The sequence below is a fragment of the Sebastes umbrosus genome, chromosome 3, assembly GCF_015220745.1.
Source record: "Sebastes umbrosus isolate fSebUmb1 chromosome 3, fSebUmb1.pri, whole genome shotgun sequence".
Taxonomy (NCBI): domain Eukaryota; kingdom Metazoa; phylum Chordata; class Actinopteri; order Perciformes; family Sebastidae; genus Sebastes; species Sebastes umbrosus.
The window spans coordinates 37,293,693-37,315,693 of NC_051271.1; the positions used below are offsets into that span (position 1 = coordinate 37,293,693).

At 42.8% G+C, this 22,001-nt stretch overlaps 1 protein-coding gene across 1 annotated transcript in view; it reads right to left on the reverse strand.

Annotated features, from left to right (window-relative positions):
• Positions 1-22,001, reverse strand: part of sorcs3 (sortilin related VPS10 domain containing receptor 3) — a 296,330-nt gene that overhangs the window by 164,166 nt on the left and 110,163 nt on the right. Inside the window, exon 2 of the mRNA XM_037764124.1 lies at positions 7,646-7,713. Coding sequence (XP_037620052.1) covers positions 7,646-7,713 — 68 coding nt within the window. The remainder of the gene's footprint in view (positions 1-7,645; positions 7,714-22,001) is intronic.

Here is a 22,001-nt window from a genome sequence, read left to right on the forward strand (position 1 = left end):
ACCTTTAACTTGTGGATATGTTTCAGATCGCTAATTATTTTCCAGACTTGAAGCAACTAGTGCTGCACAAAAATCTGCCCACCAGTTGTCTTAACCGTTCCCTGACACTTCATAATCACTGTCATTCTCAGTGACACTAATTCCAGGCAGTTATCGTTATAATGAACATTTCTTCATACCAAACATCATTACAACTGTAATCACAATGTTAATAGGAGACAAAGAAGAGTGGAGAGAGAATGCTCTTGTTTCATCAGATCAGCGCTAATTTGCTGAGGGCGAGAATAAGACCAATTAAAATAATTAGACTCAAACGTCTAATCATTTGGCACGAAAAACTTGCCTTAATGAAATAGGACAAACTGACTAAGACTACAGCAATGTTCCCTGGAGGATAATATGAAAAGAAACCAGTTACTACACGTTTATCGGTGATATGATGTTATCATTTAGCAGTCCATTGGGAGAGAGTTGTTCATTCTCAAATATTGATTGAACTATCTCAAACCACAGAGATAGCATAATACTTGTCAAGCTGAGAAGTATTCCCAATTGCAGAGGCAGTTAGAAGTAGTACAGCCTTTGTATAATGTACAAGACCTCCGTAAGACTATAGAGCTCTAAAATGTGCATGCTAATGCATTACAAATATACAGCGGTAATTGTCAGTAAGTCAGTGAGCCAGTGGTCAAGCAGACAACTCAAGTCCTGCTTCTCTAACAGGCAGTGTTGCCAGATTTGACTGATAGGTAGTCAAATGAGAGCCTCAAACACATTTTTTTTTTTTTTTTTTTTTTTAGTTTTCACTAGCGGAGATGACATTTTAACATAAAACGTTGATTTAAGATATCTGTTTTTTAGGGCTGTCAATCGATTAAAATTAGGGGTGTGACAAAATATCCCGATATAAAAACGTGACAATATGCATCGTCCGGCATGCTGCTCAGAGTAATCTCAGTTACCGGCTCGTCTGCCGACAGCACAGAGCTAGACAGCTTACGTTAAGAGAGGTTACATTGTCATTTACATTATGGTGCATTCAAGCTGTGATCAGTAAAAATGAGCAGTGGGCAACGGTAAATTATAACCCCATCATGATGTAAAATTTGTTTTTTGACGAAAAAGACGAATAAATCCATTTGTTTGAAGGAGATGTTTTCACTGCAATATAAAAATACATAATAGAGAGGGAAATATGACCTGTTTAACTTCCTAACACTAGCTCTAAACAGCTTATAACACATCATTAAAACTACTAATGCAAAGACTTTTTTTTAATCAAAGCAATATCTAAATAGAAATACAATCATTTACTGTATTCCTAATCATTTGAATTGTGTTGATGTGCAAATAACCACGATAGATGACAATAATAAAGTAAAAGGATGACAACATTTTTGAGGGTTTAGCAGCAGACAGGCAACATGAAACTACATTAGCAGGAATGGAAGTGAAAGCAGTTCTCTGTTCATTAAAATGTGAATGTGCAATTGAATTGTGATAAATAATCGTGATCTCAATGTTGATCAATTGCGATTATCATTGTGGCCATAATCGTGTTGTTGCTGGTTCACTGAAGCTCTGTCTTGTAATATCTTGCTAAGATATTACAGTAAATATCTTACTGAGCACCTATCTGCAACTCAGTTTTGTGATTGTTTCTGAGGCTTGTGCCGTCTGTTTTTTTTTTTTTTTATCAGGACCTAACACACTGTTTATCAGGGCTGAGCTGACAGTGGCTCTTTCTGTCTCCAGTGAGGGGAGCTCCAATGCTAAAAGCTACTGACTCTGTCAGTGACAATGACAATGACTCACTACACTCAGTTCAGTTTGAGGATTCAGTGAACACAAAATAAGAAGGACTGGACTTTTTGCTTATGTGTGTTGTAGGTGTACAAAAATAGATTAACATCAGCTCATCATCAAACTTTTCCAGCTCAGTAATCCAGTAACACACTGTGAGAACAACTTCAATAAACTCACTGTATGCAGCACAGAAAAAACAACTGCTGCATAGGCTTGTTTCGCCAAAAAGTACAAGTATAGGATGTGTCAAATTCCTACAGTGATGGGAGGGAAATACAACCTTTGTTGACTTTGTTTTTGGCGTTAATTTACCCACGTCTGAATACCTGCAAATGAGTACAGGGCTTGTCATATTTGATAAATTTTCATCTACAGAGGGACAATACTCCAGAGGCCAGACGAGAGAGGCTGAACAACTTTGAAGAATTGTTTTGCTGAGTTGATTTATCGTCAAACAATGAACGGCTCGCCTTCATTTCTCTACCACGCATTATGAAGGCTCTTTTGAAAATTATGCACAGACTGACTGATCAGCTTTCATTGTCTAAGGTCAGGATGTTCATTAAAATTGACAGACTGACTGGGCGATACTTTGAGGTGTTGCCACTGCCCTGACCTTTCGCAAGAAGGCAGCCTTAGACTTGTCATTTGGGACATCTTCCCCGTGAACTGATAAACATTCTCTACAACCGCTCCTCTTCAAACCCCATCAGAGCTGTGATCTCAATTAGGCAGCAACAGAGAGACGACTCGCGGACCGGAGCTGACATGAGACAGCCAGGTTTCTCGGCGCCGCCACAGTTGAGCTGATTCAAGAAAACAGCTGCTTCAATAAATAGTTACCCTTTTATCTTTTCGCTTTTTTTAAAAATTTTTATTCCTCTGTCCATTTTCCTTTCCTTCAACGTCCTCTGCTTCAAACATTCCTGTCATGCATACACAATCCTGCATTTCCTCAGACACTGATGTACTGGAAAGTCAAGCTTAGATGGACAGCTGCTCCCCTCACTGTAGGTTTGTGGGTGAGTGACAGGGCTGGGAGTGCTGCCAATAACGCTGATCCTCAACCACAGCGATGTCCCTGTTTTCACACCATGGATAAATTACCTCACCTGATTAGGTCTTCCCTACAGAGTTTAACTGTCATGGTGCATTTAACTCTGATGACAGTGCTAGGGTTTATGTGAGTCCACACTTATTTGGGTGCAAAAAACAACAACAACAACTGTGTAGCAGAGGATGATACTCAGAGACAGCCTGTTCAGGTTAAAGCTGCAAATAGTTTATCTATAGGTAATCGTTGGGTTGTATTTTTGTGGGTGTTCAAAAAACTGTCAGTGTTATCAGATGCTGGCATTGCCCTGACCTGAATTGCACTTTGTCCATTCATTTAGTATTTTTTGTAAGGCTGTCAAAATGAACGTATTAATGCAAATTTCTTTAACGCATTAATGTAACATAAATGTAAATTAATGCGATTTACACCATCTGCAACTCGATATTTCGGAGGTTGTAGCGGGCTTAGTTTTAAAGCTAAAATGACGTAAACATACTGGCATGAAACTGGAAAAACCCAAGGAATCCATTGGTACCAACCATGTCATACTAGCTTGTCGCGAAAGAGGCAAAATAACGCTCAGAAGTACTGTTTATATGGTAAATGTTTTAAATAGTAAGGATTTAGTGAAAATGCATGGGTTTGGGAAGTACTGAGCATCTCAAGGTTCAAGGTTCTTTATTTATCATTCGTCAATTCCAGCAAAGCAGTCATTGGCAATGGAAATCTTTGGTCGAATGTTCCTTCAACAATGCTCATAAAATATGCATTTATAAAAGGGAAATCACAGAAGTAAAAGCAAAAGCAAAATGATAATCTAAGGTATAAAATAGTACAGTTAAATTATAGGGCTTGACTATAATGAACATAAGTAAATATAAAATAGTAATGTAAATTTGTGAATTTGATTAACGTTATCGACTCCAGCCCAAGCAGGAAAAGTTATCAGAGTTTGGTTTGTCCGTTCTGGGCTACTATAGAAACATGGCGTAGCAACATGGTGGACTCGGCAAAAAAGTTGTAGTTGTATTGCCTAAACTTAAATAAGATGTAGTTTTGTTGCCTAAACCTAAATAAGATGCAGTTGTGTTGCTTAAAGGGACTATTTGAAACTTTCAGAAATGCTTGTTAACAGCGACACTTGTGGCCGTTAAGTCAACGAAAGTCAGCGTCGGGCTCGCGCCTGCTCGCTCTAAATATACCTGAACGAGCATCGCTCAAAACAGTGAGGCGACACACGTCAGCTAAAACCACAATATCACTCTATATTTCAGCTGCTTGGCAGTAATGTTAGCTGACCAGACGAAGGTCTCTCCATGAACATGATTTAGATCTGATCCTAGTGTTGGCTTTTCCTGCCTCAGTGCAGGCTGAGGCAGCGGGGCTCTGCAGCGTGTTTCCCTGCCCCTCCGCCCGCAGCCGGAATGCCCAGAGAGACACCGGCACCCGGTCGGTAACGAGACGATAAACATTTCTCTTTGCAGAGCCCCGTCACTTCACAAGACACGGGAAACCTCTGTTGGTCTGGCGGAGCTGCAGCATTTATTTCTGCCCAAACGTCAACTGTACATTCACTAGATATTCTCAGAGCTAAACTAACTCTTCTGCAGTGTGGAGTGAGCGCACGTTCACGTCTAGAGGTGGAGCGAGCTGAGCGAGAACGCGCGCTGTCTGAGTGAAGGCGAGCAGGCGCATGTGCGAGCGCGCATGTGTCCCGACCCGGTACATTTATACGCTTAAAAAGTTACAAACAGTCCCTTTAAACCCCAAAAAGTTGTAGTTTTGTTGCCTAAACCTTTTTTTTGTTGCCTAAACCTAAAGAAGATGTAGTTTTGTTGCCTAAACATAAATAAGCGTGATGTTTCATTCAGTTTTACAACATGTTAGAACATGTTGCTTTTAAGTTTCACTTTAACAAAGTAGTAGGCCCCTGTTGACCCACATCTATGGTGCTTATAGCAACTGATAACACCTATTTAATGACCTAACAGTCAAATCAGGTGTGCAAATCCTTGGTAGCAGTAAATTAATAGAGATGCTGTTACATAGCAAATATAATTTTTTGGCACACAAATATTAGCAAACGTGATAAAAACACATTTTACCATGGTTACTGGTGAAGCAGACACCACGTCAGATGCTGAGATCATGGAGTATGAATTAATAAGGCAGTGTGCAGTTATTTGATTACCAGAAACTTGGCTTTTAATTAATGCATCTTGTGTTGAGAGGAACCAAAAGTTTATCCTTGTACTAGTTTATTCCACCTCCATTCAGTTCACTTTATGATGGTTTTCACTTCTCCTTTAGGCTACATTATGTCCTCTCTCTGCCATCTGTGGCGGTTCTGATGACTAGGGTATGTCTGGGGGTGTTTATTCAACAGGGACTAGGGATCATCAAAGTGAACAGATTTCAACTTCTACACGTACTATATAATCCCTTTTTTTTAGTGGTAAACTAAGTTTACTTAGTTTTATAACAGGATAAACATGGGAGAAAATGTAAGCTTGAGTTTGAAAAGACAGAGATGGTTTAGAAATGCAGATAGTAGAAGAAGCTTATCACAAAACAATAATTTCATTATTAAAGAAGTAAACCCAGACTATTTTATTTCCCATAGTGTCTGCAGATAAAGCAGCTGTGTTCTGTCTCACCGCAGAATATCAGGGGACTAATGCATTTTCTTTGCACTTATTCAAATACCAAAACACAACTCTGTTTTCGCCTCGGGGTCCAAATTACAAAGTAGATGTCTAAATGTCAGAAATGGCTAGCAGTCACTGTGGCACAGCTTATCATTGTCAAACTACCGCTTCAAGCTGGGCGGAGTAAGCAAACTTGAGAAGTGCAAATGTTGTGTGCTTTAAAGGACTGTCATCTTGAAATTCTCAAAGAAAAAAAAAGAAGAAATTGCGCATGTGGAATACTTTTCCTTTCTCTTTTGGCAAATAGAGCTACTGGGATTTCAACCAGTAATTGCATACTCTAGTGCAGAAGTGCATCACTGGAGACTGGGGGACTAGTCAAAAAACAAATTTGAACTGACTCAAGAAAAGATGGGATTGAATGTCTTTGAGTAGTACACAAACAAGCCACTCTTACTCTATTTATCTCCAAAAAAAAAAAAAATGCTGTACATCTGTCTACTTGTTTCCTCACCGAACTACTCCCAACTTCAGGCTTTCTCTCTGATAGTTTCCTTTTCCTGTGGTTACTTTTAATCATTTTAAGGGGAGACACTACATGGGAATCGGGTAATAATTTTAACTAATATATATCACCATGTCGCCTCACGGCAAGAGGGTCGCAGGTTCAAACCAGGTTTGGAGCCCTTCTGTGTGGAGATGGTACATTCTCCCCGTGGTAGCGTGGGTTTTCTCCAGGTTCCTAGGTTTCCTCCCACAGTCCAAAGACATGCAGGTTAGGTTCATTGTTGACTCTAAATTGCCCGTAGGTGTGAATGTGAGTGTGAATGGTTATCTGTCTGTATGTGTCAGCCCTGTGATAGTCTGGTGACCTGCAGGGTGTACCCCGCCTCCGCCCAATGTGTCCCAATGGATAATGAATGAATGAATGATATCACCATGGCATTTTTTTTGTATTGCAAGTTTTCTGAAATTGCATGTTTAAATATGCAAATGTGTCATTATCTAATGCTAACTGTTGGTGAATTTGGGAGAAATCTACAGACTTAAATAGACAAAGTAGTCAAGTAAACACCTAAATGTGTATTTCGGATGTTTTCTCTCCACTAGTGTGAAAGAAGACATGTTACGGAAGCAAAAAGAGGCCAAAATCTCAAAATTGACCAGTGCATGAAAAAGTTTTGCTTGTAGTGTCTCGCCATAAAGACACACATTTAGGGTGTGAGCATATTACTTCACAACGAATAATGCTGTTGACACACACAATCGACTGAGCAGATAAGCACACCATTAATCCATTCCTAACTCTTTGCCCTTGTATTTTTGGTTTTGGAAAAAGACACCACCCCTTCCAAGTATCACAATTACTACAGAAATCCAAAGCATGACAGACCCGCTATGCCTAGTTACGGTGGCTAAGCTATAAGATTGGACGATCGCTGTTTTGGGGGTTCGGCGATCGGCCAATTACCTGAGAAAACCCTAAAAAAAACAGGCCGAATCGTATCCAGGAGGATGCTATCACATGTGTGTGGCATCATCCCTAAAACTCCAACAAAGGAAGAACTGTATTCATGTGACACGATCCCCAATTTGAAAATGGGTTACACGCTGTTTCAACTCATCAGAGATGTGTTACCCATCCGTTTTGGTCGTGTATTTTTACTCTTTACAAGCACTCTTGTTTACAGGAGTGTGTGTGTGCATGTCTTTGTGTGTTTATTTCATTCCCGCGAGGGGTGAGGAAAGGGGAGTACATCAGATAATACACCAGAACAAGAGCGTGGCAAACAGCATCCTCCACACCGAGTGCCCTGTCTGACCGTGCATGACACCAGAACACACTGTTCACACTTGTTCACAGCGCCAGAGGAGCGCATGAGGGGAAAAGACACCGTGATTGCAGACAGGTGGGAAAAGAGACTGACGGTTGAAAAACAGAGATGAAGAAGCATTCGTGTCAGTCAATGGAGGGCAAATTAAACTGAATGGTCAATTAACCAAAACATCAAGCAAATCACAGGATCATTGCGCAAAGCCTTATTTTACCCCTTTGCTACTCCGAGCAACATTACAGGATTCAAAGATATCTACTTGTAAATATTGTATGAATAGAAGTCTCCTTTGTACTCACCTCCAAAGAGTGCTCTCAGTGACGCTGCCAATATGGAAGTCGTAGAGCTTGGTTAGAATCAGGATCACCTGTAAAGAAAGGGGGATTTTACCATTAAAATCTTTGTATCAGACACCAAAAAAACATTGCTCGGACCAGTACCAGAATTTAGGATCTGAAGGATCCCAAGTGAAGGAGTTCAACTTTCTCAGGGTCTTGTTCTCAGAGTGAGGGTAAGTTGGAACACGAGATCAGCAGATGGGTCGGTGCCGCATCAGCAGATGTGGACGCTGTACAGGACTGTTGTTGCGACAGCAGAGCTGCAAGCCCGAAGCTCTCGGTTGACCTACTTTCCAACTTTTACCTTCCCCGACCTGCACCTATATGGTCATGAGCTTTGGGTAGCGACCGGAAGAATGAGATTGCGGATGCCAGCAGAACAAAATGTGTTTTCTACACAGGTTGTCTGAGCTCACCCTCCAAAGCAATAGTTTGATATTTTGGGGAATTCACTTTTTTGCTAAGAGTTTGATGAGGAGATCAATACCGCTCTCAGTTCTGTACGTTAAATACGACGCCACAGCCAGTTAGCTTAGCTTAGCACAAAGACTAGGAACAGGAAGAAACAGCTCACCTGGCTCTCTACCAACACCTCTAAATCTGACTAACTAATATCTTATATCTCGCTTATTTAGTTCGTACAAAACTGCGCCCTACCAACACATAGTCTAGCACAGAGCCTCTCAGCAAGAAGGAGAATAAGTGCATTTTCCAACACATCAAACAATTCATTTACAGACAGGGTTGGAGAGCGCACACATCTACAACGACTTTGGAGTAGAAACACTTCTCCTTTGCATTGAAAGACGCCAGTTGAGCATCTTGATCAGGATGCCTCCTGGACGCCTCCCTGTGAAGATATTCCTTTGCACGACCAACTGGGAGGTAAACCCCAGGGCAGACCCAGGACATGTATATATCCTATCTGGCCTCGGATCGTCCCGGGATCACCCAGGAAGAGCTGTAGGATGTGGCTATGGAGAAGGACGTCCTTCTGATACCTTTGCTGAGCCTGTTGCCACAGATACACAGACCTGGATGAGCAGTGGAAAATGAACAGAAGGCTCCTCTTTGTTTAGTATGGTGATTCATATATAGTTCTATGTTATTATATATTGCTTGCTTTATGCAAATGGCTGTTTATATGCATTATTGGATATCAATTAACAACACAAAACAATGACAGATATTGTCCAGAAACCCTCTCAGGTACTGCATTTAGCATAAAAAATATGCTCAAATCAAAACATGTCAAACTGCAGCCCAACAGACAACAACAGCTGTCAGTGTGTCGGTGTGCTGACTTGACTAAGACTTGCCCCAAACAAAATTTGCATTTACGCGTTAACTTTGACAACATTAATTATTATACATATTGCAATCCCATATGACCCTCAAAAAAGTGTTGAAAATGCCTCTTTTACATAATAAGTTTCCTTTAAGTTTAGTCGGTATGCTGTCAGTGAGAAATAAACACTTCCTCAGCTGCTTCACAGTAAAACAACCGTGTAGGAACTGTGGATTAGTTTCACTGGTAGATTATTTATTGTACATTTTGAGGTTGCTGTAATTCTTTATTTGCCACTTTATTTTTCTTAACAGGCCATATTTGCAATTGTAACCAGCCTGCTTAAACTGCATCAGTCTTATTTTGTAGTTCAATTGAATGTCAGAAGACAAATTATCAAGTACAATGAAACGAGAACAATTTTGTTTTCTCTATCTCCAACAAAAAAAGTACATACTTCTTAAAGCTAGGGTTTAGTAATCTTGAGAAACTAGCAATAGTATGCGAGATTTAAAAAAAAAAAAAAAAGATCTAACCCAAAAACCCAGTCCAGTGTTGCCATCTCTTTTCCAATGAGAGTAGCTAGCAGCTCCAAAAGTCCCTAAATCTAGATAGAAAGTGTCCAAGTCGGCAACATTAACCAAAGCCACTCCAACATAATTATAATAATAAACATAATCGATGAACATGGCCATTAGTACTCACAGGCTGGGTCAACTTATTCCTCCTTTTCACATCCAAATCACGTGCTTGTACATCCTCGATAAACAGGCCCCCTAAGTAATTGAGTATTTATTAATGATTAACAAATGATTTGTAAACCTTTAAGAAATAATTTGTAAAACATCTATAAACATTACATAGACAGATGGACCAGAAACCAATTATTAACCATTGACAAAGTAATAACTATTTATCCAAATGATGTTTATAGATGCTTTACAAAGTACTTATTAACCATTAAACAAGGTATTATAACCATCAGTTGTAACTTTATAATAGCATCCAAATAATGTTTATAGACTGTTTACAAACCAGTTATTAACCATTAATAAAGTCTTACAAATATCTATCTATGTAATGTTTGTATATGTTTTAAAAACAATGTGTTTATGGTTTACGAATAATATCTTAATCATTAACAAGTTTAATAACCTATCAATTTTAGTACTTATAAATGACGGTTATGATAAAGTGTTACCGAATTTCAACAAATATAACAAAAAAATATTTGTGAAGAAGATTACCAACCCTATCTTTAAGGCAAAATAACTAATTGCATTAACAGCAAATGTAATTTTCCCCAACACCAGTGAGGAATACAAGGTTCTGGGAGTAATGGATTACCATGTTGGGAGGTATAATGCTTTGCATAATTATTACTACTGTGTGATCAACGCTGTGTATGCCACTTTGACTTTTTTTTTTTCTTGATGGAGCACGCTGCCATCCTCGCCCCCTGTGGAAAAAATCCTGATCCAACAGTCTCTGTGTTCACAGCTTTGGTCTCTGCTCTTTTGGAGAGATAATCAGCAGGGGCACTTTGATAAGCACTGTGCTACTGCAAGTCCTCAGAGCAAATAACAAGACATGAAGGCCAAGTCTGCCATGACAAGATCAGTGGTCAGCTGTGTGATCCTCCACTCCGGAGTGCAACTTTGTTGCACAGAGAGACAGCTGGCGGTGTAAATTTGCAAGAGAGATGAGAGGTAATACACTTAACCGGGGGGGAGAAAAAAAAAAACACACTATTTATTACATTTAACCGTCTGGTTAACATCCACGACTGATATTCACCTCTGGGTTACAGAATGTAGTCAGAGGTGTGTGTGGGAAAAATTAGTTGAGCAAATGTTAAAAGTGCTCACACGCAATTATTTAGCATTCATCACATACTTGACCTGAGCTCACATCCTTTTTACATAATAGATGCTATTTTCATCCGTCAGTCCATGTGCTGTTTGCTATACTAAATGACTGCTGCTCTTCCTCATTAGCATCCATGTCTCTCTTTAGCATTTCCCTCCCCGCAACAATCTCATGCTTGTTTAAAGAAACCAGACATGCTTGACTTGAGTCACTTGGCCTCGAGGGGATGCAGGGGGGGTGTGGCCTTAACTCTTCTGACAGGCATCAGGGCTAGATGAGAAGGAAGTGAATCTCCAGTATCCTGGCATCCCCGTCCTCCCCCTTGGTACTCATGTCCTTGTGAAGCTCTGAGGCCCCGCAGACTTCCAGGACCTTTCCACCTCTGGCTGAGCCTCACTATCCCCACAAGCCCCTCTCTGAACGAGCCAGCAAGCCGCTCACAAGGGACCCATTGGCTCTTGTGGGGAAGATGTGCCACATGCCCAAGGGGATCCTCCGACTAAGACTGTGAACATATGTTTCAGGCCAAGCAGTGCCAGAGAAAGGACAATGTTGAATAAGATGAAAATGGATTCTTGCCATGCGGCTGCAACACATATAAAAAAAAATGGCTCTCTGTTTGTGTGTGTTTTTTTGGATACATATTTATTGGTAGTGCATATGTGTCCTGTAGAAATGAGGGCGTCTCAGAGAAAGAAGGGTGCGTGTGTGCTCCTACAGGCTTTGTTGCTGTCACAGATGTGTGGTCTCGTCTGCTCGGGGGGGTGACACACACAGAAACGAGTCGTCTCATCCCCGCACGACAGTCTGAATTTGAAATTTTTACATTGAACAACCAGGACACCAGCTGAAAAAGAGAGAACCTTCAAATGCTTCTTAAGGAAATCTCATAAATGTGTCTCAAAAAACATATTTTCAGCCAACCTTAAAAGTCTTCTTTAGAGAATATTTAATGCGTTAAGCCACAGACGTGAATGAAAAAAGGCTTGGGGGATTTCAAGGAACACCAGGCAGATACTCACGCTGTTTATTTACATGCTCGCTCACATCTGTTCATAGCTTTTGTTCGGCAGACAGTGGGTGTAATGGACGGACAAAACTGCAGCACACTTTTAAAAAAAAAAAAACAAGTTTGACATGTTGTCTATTTCAAGTGCACTCTCCCCTTCTGAATCCCCAGTTGACTTTATTATTTTATCACTGCAATTATCGAATCAAAATGTCACATTGCACTTACATTAGCCTTGTTGCCTCAGCAATTAACCAACTGTGGTGAAAACATATTATTAGCATAACTCGATGTCCCCCTGTCCTCAAATACAGAGTCAAAGTGCCAAACAGAGTTTTGAATATTGCTTCAGCTCCTAGAGTGTTAAGTAGAGTGCTAATGCCTTATTCTGAGAACAATGTTCGACTCCACTCTTTGCAGAGCAGTAGTTTAATCGTGATCGTGACCTGAAGAGCGGTCGCCTGTCAGGTAGCGGAACAAGGCAGCAAAGGAAGGCTATTAAAGTGGATTTCTACGAATAGCAGTTGATGAATTGGTTTAATTCCAACGTATTCTCACTCCTAACTCATCAACTACCACAGCGCCTCTCGGCATCGGAGGCCTAAGCACGGGGTACCCCTCTTGCATTACTTCTGGACGGACCGGGGAAGGCGTGTCAATACACATTACATGCGCAGTGTCCTTTCAGAATAAACTTCCAAAGTTAGGAAGCTAGGTTTAGGCAACACAAACAGTTAAGGGTTAGGAAACGGTCGCGGTTGACGTTAACTTCACTGCCTAGCGACTCCCGTGATGTTGCTGACGAGTCACGTGACTAGAGACTGACGTGAAAAATTAAGTAAATGTTACTTTTAGTTTCACACGGAACACAAACAGCGGTCTCCTGGTTGAAAGTCTTGTGTCTGTTTGACCCATCCATTTCCCCCCCCCCTCCTGTCCACCCTGAATGGACTCTCACGCTACTAATACTATGTCACTTGCTCTGACCGTCGAATAACGCAGAAGGTGGGTTTACAATGGAGTTAGTTGAAAGCCTGGTTTTGTCAGATACTGTTGCTAAAGAGTGTCGCTGTGCGTCAGTTTCCGATGTCGATGGGCACTTACCAGATGGCGGTATTTGACGAGTTGGGAGTGAAACGGGTCGTTAATTCCAGCCCGTTCTCACTCCCAAGTCGTCAAATACAGCTGCATGGTCAGTGTCACTACGCGTCAAACAATGCCGCACTATGTGACCGCAGTTATGGCGGTAGTAAAAGAAGAAAGTCAGGTGACGTAGTATAAAGAGCAATAAAGTTTGCGTATAGGGAGGAGTTCGTGGTAGATAGACGGGTCAAACAATACCAGCCCAGTTGCACTAAATGGCATATGAAGGACACGATAAGTCGCAAGTCATTCCACGGGCAATAAGAACGCAGCTCTTGCTTTTGGCGTGTCATTTGTACGCTATGTAGTCTGTATTGACTGCAATCTGCATACATATGCTACGCTCAGAGCTAGTGACGTAGAATAAAAAGTGAGAAAGATAGCTCATGAAGACACCAATTATTAACCTTTGAAAATTATGTTTACAGATGCTTTACAAAGTAGTTATTAACAATTTAACAAGGTATTATAATCATCAGTTGAAATTTATAAGATTATTTTCATTCACATATCTTTAGGTTAGAGATCAGTGGACCCCTTTGAAAATGGCCATGCCGGTCTTTACTTGGATCTTTATTTAGCTTTTTTGGAGCATTATTTAGCCTTCTTCAGGACAAGCTAGTATGGCATGATTGGTACCAATGGATTCCTTAGGTTGTTTAGTTTCATATGATACCAGTTTCTTCACTCTAGCTTCAAAACTGAGCCCACTACAACCTAAAAATCGCAGTTGTGTTAATTCATTAAAGAACCTAGAAGTGCTAAAAGTGCACTAGGAGAGCGCAGACCTCCGCCAAAGCAGGTTTCATGTACATCGCCGCGTACGTGTTTGTTTATGTTGAGATCAGCTGTACGTCGCGGAGCAGCATAGCAGAGAATCGTAAAATCACTTCCACTGAAGTGATTTTACGATGTTTGATGAGGAAAGCTGGCAGAAGGAGAGAGGCTGGGTGACGAGTCATAAAAGCGTCATCAGTTACACTGCGCATGTCCTAAAGCCTGTGGTCCAAAAGGTTTCATTCAAATCCATTGTTGACTTTTGGAGTAATCCTGCTAACGGACAAACCAACAAACCAACAAACAGCACCGGTGAAAAAATAACAACCTTCGGCCTTGGCATAGGTAAAAAGATGCATTTCCTGTTATTGTATTTTAGTAAAATCTTTATTGGAGTAAAGTTCTCGCTGAGGAAACGTCACCATCACTCTCGAGATTATTTTTTCCCCATTTCTCAGAGGCGTAACACAACCGTATCAGAGACATTCAGGTAAAAGTTTATACTTTTCAAAGCAAAAGTTGCAATGCAGCATACAGAACGATACACAGAGAAACAAAAGGGACAAGAAACGGTAGCATAAGCTTGATCAAATAAACACATGTCCCCTGGGCAGCATTTATATAATTGTGTTCATTGACCCTGCTTCATAATACATTTTACTCCATTCAAAGGTGGCATCAAAGTAACCGATCAATCCAAAAGCAAAAGATTTTAACTTGAATCCGAACTTCTCAAATACAGCTCCTCACACACTTTGTATTTTAGCTCAAACAATCTCAAAGACTTTGTGCGCTCCGCTCTGAACAAAAGAGCTCTCTCGGTGCCTTTGATTGCGAAAATGTCACGGTACTCCAGTATTGACAGTGTCACACGCAACCGAAAACAAGCTTTTAGTAGTCTGCAAACAAACGTCAGGAGAGTCGACACCGAAATGGCAGCTGGAACTGATCATTATCTAGAAGTGATTAAGCCTTTTCAGTAGCATGTCAACAGCTGAGCAATTACGTTGTCAATTGGCAAGAGCTGTTTATGAGACACAATGTCAACTGGTGTGACAGAGCCACCATCAAGGCGAAGCCCAAAAAACACGGAATCCTTTCAGTTTGGCACGATCACCGGGGGGAAAATGAAGCCAGTGACTTTATGGTAAATGGATAAATACACAGTGAGACATTTTTTGAATAACTGTGTGGATCATAAATTGAGACAAATAGAGAAGTGAAATAAAGACGAGCAACAATAGAGAGTATTTGACATACAGCGCCCCTGAATAGGATAAGCGTTTACAGATAATGGCATCCATCCATTATCTGTAAACATAATGGTTGTCATCTGTTGTCATTGTTTTCCATCTAGCAACAAAGAGGGCTGGGCTGCGGACAAAAAGTCAAAAAAAAAATTACGTCCTGACGTCTTTTCCTAACCACTTTTCCTTGACCTCGATGGAAAACATGAGGTCAAGGAAAAGACAACCGTGGTGTTAAGTAGGGGTGTGACGATACGTTTTTACGATACGATTACCATGGTTCCATGGTTTAAATAATTTGCTTGTAGTAATCAAGTAGTCCACCTACAGTGTTCATTTGGGCACTTTTCATACATGAAAACATCTGGAAAAACATTTTAAAACTATGTTAGACTAACATTAGTTGAATCGTTTTTTACTTTACTCCCGGGATAATTTGCCTCGTGGACCGTCTGCTCTCCAGCTGGATACGTGAGGCTGATGCTGCGTGCACATAGATATCATGACGGGGAAAGGAAAGTCATTATCTCTGAATTAAAAAACGACAGCGCACAGGGAAAGCGCCGGTAGGTGAAGCCGCCCTCGTCAAGTGGATTGATAGCGCCTGAAACTCTGCCGGGTGAGAGAGCGAGGAGTCCAGTGTGCGCCGTTCGTCCGCATGCACGCCACGGATGCGCGCTCGCGCTGCAGACGGCAGAGCTGGTAAGCTGGCGCGTGTCTGGAGAGTGAACCGGAGTAACGTTTAACATTTATTTACTAATAAAAGTGATAAAAAACACTTTCATATAACGTCTGTTGTCCTCAAATACAAATCCTTAGTATCAAATCAAATTATATAGAGTACCTATCGATGTAGTTGGATCGTAGGAATATCAATCGATACAACGATGTAGTAGATGAATCGTTAAACCCATTGTGTTAAGAGAATCTGACTGCTCTTTCACTAGGCTCCGTAATTATGATGCGACGGCGGCAGATGTTAGTGACGTGTTAGTCTGCCGTGGTGAAACTACAATGTTCTGAAGATGGATTACAAAAGGCGCTGCTTCCCCCCCGTGCGTTATAGGTCTAAATAGGTCTTATAGGCAAATAGCTCCTTCCGTGACAGGCTCCTTCACGTGCAGTGTGTGAAAGAGAGATACCACAGGTCCTTCTGCTGCTGGAAACTTTACATCAACATATAATAAAGGATGATCAGACCTAATATGGACAACCGGTGAAAAATTATTTCACCACCAAGAATGGAATTGAAATTAAAAAAAGGAATATATGATAAATATTGAGTTCACTGTTTGAGTTATAGAGAAGGGAAAGGACCATAAAAGTGTGGGCTGTGCTTCTTCCTACTTATTTTCGGGCATGTAATATTTATTATGTTGATTATTTGTTTACTTGAAATATGTTTACTGTTCATTATATTTGTTATTCTTGTTTTGTTTCTTACTTAGGTATGTGTTAGGTGTTAAAATAAATAATTAAAAATAAAGTGAAATTAAATGATTGTCATTGCCCACTCATATTTATCAAAATTAATTAGTATATGACTGTATGAAAATAATATTTAAGATCAGCATATTGTTTGTTTTCATGAACGGTAGAATGGTGCGGCGCTTTTAAATGTTGTGTGCCGCAAGGAATTCTAGGATGTTATTATGTCCTTTCCTTTGGTAAAGGATGGTCCAGTGTAACCTCTGCTAAGGGAGATAAGCAAAAAAGCATTGAAGCACCTTTCCTCAGCATTTAGAGATTTCAAACAGCTCTCATCACGGCTGCTACTGAGACACTTCCGGGTCATTTCACTCCGTTAGGAACCTTCCTAAGAGAAAAAGGCTTTTCGACCGCAGCCCTGCAGCTCTAAGGACCATAGTCTGTCTTTCTGTTCACCATTTTGTTCAAAGGGGTTGGTCCACCTGGGCTGTAGCCTACAGCGAATGAAACACTCAGTAATAGAACAACATAATAGCAGATGATTATTAGTCTTGAAAGGTTAAAGCTACACTAATCAATAATATCTTATACAATGGATCAAATAAGGCGTCGCTTGCAGTAAAAACAAAACACTCTTCAAATTATCACCAAACTTTGTTATTCCCCTCAGCTCTTCTCTCTAGCCTCTTTTCAGTCATTTTTGTTTTTCTGGCCCATAAACTCCAAACTAATTAACTATTCCAGCTGCAGCAGACAACTGTTTTCAGTGAAAAAAAAGCATTTATAAAGCTCCAAACGGTTGCATGAAATGGCACAAAACAGACAAAGTTAGCAACTGGCTGGTTAAGATAGTCCGCCATAAAGCAAGCTAAAGAGACAGATATATTTGTCAAGAGTTTGATGGCGACATAAACGGAGCTAAAAAGGAGAGAGACGTTACCCCAAGTGAACATAAACGGAATGATGATGTTGCCGTGTGTTCTTTTTAGATGAGTAAATAGCTAATAATTTACATGTTTACATAAGATCTTTATGCAACCAGTTCTCATTCCTCACAACTCGTCACATACGGACGCTTGGTCAGAACTAGGGATGCACCGATACCGATACCAGTATTGGGTCCGATACTGTGCTCATGTACTCGTACTCGCAAAACGGCTCCGGTTTAATGGCACCGATACAACTTTACAGCAGCGCAACGTTAACCTCTCGTCACCATCTTTCGGGTCCTCACGCTCCACCTCACCAACGGTGTGGGCGAGACGGGCCGGTGGTGCGCCCGACCCCGCTGGGCCGAGATCCCACCTCAGCCGGCGCGCGCCTGCCCTCACTTTCATTGCGCCACAGAGTTTTGCTTGCACCCTCTGACTCGCACATGCATAACACTCCTCCAGTCATCAATCAGAAATGAATGAATGAATGAATTAAAATAAATTGTAAAAGTGTATAAGGGTTTAGAACATTATAATATAAGTGTAGTATGGTCATCCCCATGCTCTATTATGTCTCATAAGTTGTTGCAGCAATTTGGGGGTTGTCACCATCTGTTACACAGATTTGGTGCTAAATTTAACCATTTTTTTCCAATCGAGAATTTATAAAAATGATCAATAATTCCTCCAAAATACCACATTAAGACACCAAGACCTTGAGGAACACCACAGAAAAAAGTCATGCTGTGATTTGGGATCAAAAACTTTTGACATTTGGAGATTTCTGCAAGAATGCATTTTTCGGCGCTTGGATGGCGAGCACTGCTGTTCTGGAAACTGCTCAGAAACCCCCCTATTGTCAATCTAGCTAGGGAAGCCATCAATCCTCTGAATGCTCTAGGTTTTTAGTTTGTGGCTGTAAAGTTTCATGAGGCTGTGATTAACCTAGAGGTCACCACAGGTCATTGTATACAGTGAGGTCAAGTTTTAGAATAGGCGAAAATAACACATTTAATCTTTATGCATGTGATTATCATAAAGTGGGCTTGTCTGTAAAGGGGAGACTCGTGGGTACCCATAGAACCCATTTTCATTCACATATCTTCAGGTCAGAGGTCAAGGGAACCCTTTTGAAAATGGCCATGTCAGTTTTTCCTGATTTGGAGTCATTTCATTTCATCAGAGAGAGTAGAGAGAGTAGAGAGAGATTTCGGATTGAGAGGACGCTGGCGTGTTTGTCGCCGCTTCTCAGTTCCGTAGCAAAACTTCGCTTTTTGTTTAAATCTGTGCCTACATTCACTGCATGTAGGAATAAGTTATCACTATAAGTTGTATTTACACTTCACTGTCTGGTGCTGCTAACTGTCAGAGGATTGTGCACATTTGGCTCTGTGTGCTCGCCTTCTCCAGTGATCAGCTGTTAGCTGTTAGCCGCCGGTCAGCTGTTAGCTCCGCCGACCAAGCGGCGCTATCAATTTACTGTGGATTATCCAACGTCACTCCGCTGCTCACGTTTGGACATCTCCATGCCACGACTCCAGGACTATCCACCTTGTTTTCTGGCTACACTGTTTGCTGCTGCTGTTCTGGCTACATTCCCTGCTGCTGCTGCGGTCCGAGGCTGGGAGCCTCCTCCACGGATTGCGGCTCCAGGATTTAGCCGGCGCTCCGCTGCTGCAAACATGGTGTTCATCAAATACTCAACAACGCAACTCCTGGACCTCTTCTGTCACTTCATTCCAAACTGCATCGCTGACATTAAATCCCTCGGACTCCTACGTCGCCCCCGTTATGTCCATAGAGCCTCCAGGTGCAAGTTTGTTTACGCTGATCATGATATTCCCTCAGTACTGTCTGACAGGCGCTCCAACACGCAGCTACGACGTCATCACAACAAACCACACGTGTGCACCCTGAACAATCTGAGGTCCCTGGTCTGTGTTGACAGTGTCGTTCCCTCCACACCGCCTGCCCCAGCATTCACTAACAACAGTGCAACATTTATGCTGCAGAATGCTCGCTCAATCAACAATAAAGCTCTACTCATCCATGACTGATCCATCACTGACAGGAAAATTGACTTTCTCTGTCTAACTGAGACTTGGCAAAATCAGCAGGATTTCATGGCACTTAATCAAGCCACTCCCCCTGGATATGTCTACATACAAAAGCCTCGCTCCATGGGTCGTGGCGGCGGGCTGGCTGTTATACATCGAGCTGACATTCTGGTCAAAGACCTCCCAGTACCCAATGTCACCTCGTTTGAGTGTGTCATTTTCTCCCTGGTTGGGTCTACACAGCTCCAGGTTGTCCTCATCTACCGCCCCCCTAAAGCCTCCACCACCTTCATGTCTGAGCTGTCTGAGCTTCTCACCTCTGTCTGCTCCATATCTCCATCTACACTCCTGCTCGGTGACTTTAATATTCATGTGGACTCCACCAGCTGCTCGTTTGCCACTGAATTCCTGTCACTGTTGGACTGTTTCAACTTCACACAGCACGTTAAAAGTCCCACCCACACTAAAGGCCACACGCTGGATCTGGTGTGCTCCACTGGCACAACTCCCTCCCATCTGCAGTGCCTGGACCTCGCGGTCTCAGACCATCTCGCTGTTCTCTGCACTGTTCCTGTCACCCTGCCCAGGCAGCGCACAAAACGTACCATCCAATACAGGAACATCAAGACAGTGAGTACACCAGCTCTGAACGACCTGATAGCGACCCATCTGGCCTCAGATCCACACGACAGCTCTGCTGATGGGCTGGTTGCCCACTACAACGCCACTTTATCCGGCAGCCTTGACTCCCTTGCCCCCCTCAAAACCCGGACTGTCTCCTATACCCGTCCCGCCCCCTGGTTCACCACTGAACTCCGCACCCAGAAGTCCACCGGCCGTCAACTGGAGAGGCGCTACAAAAGATCTGGCCTCACTGTCCACCTTGAGGCTTATAAAGAGCATGTGAGGGCCTACAAAGTAGCTCTCTCCCAGGCCAAAACACAGTACTACTCCACCCTCATTACCAACCAACAAAACCACCCCAGACTGCTGTTCTCCACCATCAACCGGCTCCTTCGCCCCCTCGACCCCCCCCTCCCCTCAGGTGCCCCCGACCTCTGCACTAAGTTCCTGGACTTTTTCCAGGACAAAGTCGAGTCCATCCATCAGCAGCTCCTGGTGCCTGCCCACCTCCCTCCACACACACCTCAGCCACTGGGCGTGGCTCCCTTGGATGTTCGCCTGCCTCAGTGCTCCCTCTCCTTCTTCTCCCCTGTATGTGCTCCTCAGGTCGCCAAGTTGGTCACTAAGGCCAAAGCCTCCACCTGTTCTCTGGACCCCATGCCCACAGCCTTGGTCAAGGCGTGCCTACCTGCCCTGTGCCCCATTATGGTGAACATCATCAACTCCTCCTTGGCATCTGGTCTTGTACCCGACAGCCTCAAGATGGCATCAGTCACTCCCATCCTCAAAAAGCCAGGTCTGGACCGGGATGACAGCAACAACTACCGACCGATCTCCAACCTTCCTTTCCTGAGCAAAATTCTGGAAAGAGCAGTGGCCGCCCAACTCCATCAACATATGGCCAACCATGAGCTCTACGAAACGTTTCAATCTGGCTTCAGACCACACCACAGCACAGAGACCACCCTCATCAAAATCACAAATGACCTCCTCATCGCTGCAGATTCTGGTCACATCAGCATCCTCATCCTCCTGGACCTCTCAGCTGCCTTCGACACAGTCTCCCACACCATCCTCCTCACCCGCCTATCTGACTACCTTGGCCTCACCGGTTCAGCTCTCTCCTGGTTTCAGTCCTACCTCACAAACAGAAAACAGTTTGTCACCATCAGAGACTCCAGTTCCACCCCGGCCCCAGTCAACCATGGCGTACCTCAAGGCTCTGTGCTGGGACCCCTCCTCTTCACCATCTACATGCTCCCCCTTGGTCAGATCATCCGCCACCACGGTCTCAGCTTTCATTCATATGCTGACGACACACAACTATATCTCAGCACCAAACCATCCACCCAGCTACCCCCACAGTCACTTGTAAACTGCCTACATGCAATAAAAATCTGGATGTCATCTAACTTCCTAAAACTCAACAGCAACAAAACCGAGCTCATGGTTGTGGCTCCCAAGGCCCTGCTCCGGAAGGTTGGAGATCTCCACCTGGACGTCGACGGCTGTTCCTTCTCCCCATCCTCGGAAGTCCGCAACCTGGGTGTCATCCTGGACCCAACACTATCATTCCAGTCTCATATCAGGTTCATCACCAAATCCGCCTTCTTCCACCTCAAAAACATCTCACGTCTCCGGCAATCACTCTCTGACTCTGTGGCAGAAACCCTCATCCACGCTTTCGTCACCTCCCGTTTGGACTACTGCAATGGAGTTCTGTCCGGGGTTCCCAGCAAAGCCCTGGACAGGCTCCAGTATGTGCAAAACTCGGCTGCCAGGGTTCTCACCCGCACCAAGCCCTGGCAGCACATCACCCCCACCCTCATCCACCTCCACTGGCTCCCGGTCAAGTCCCGCATCACCTACAAAATCCTCCTCCTCACCTACAAATCCCTCAACGCCCTGGCTCCTCAGTATTTATCTGACCTCCTCCACCCTTA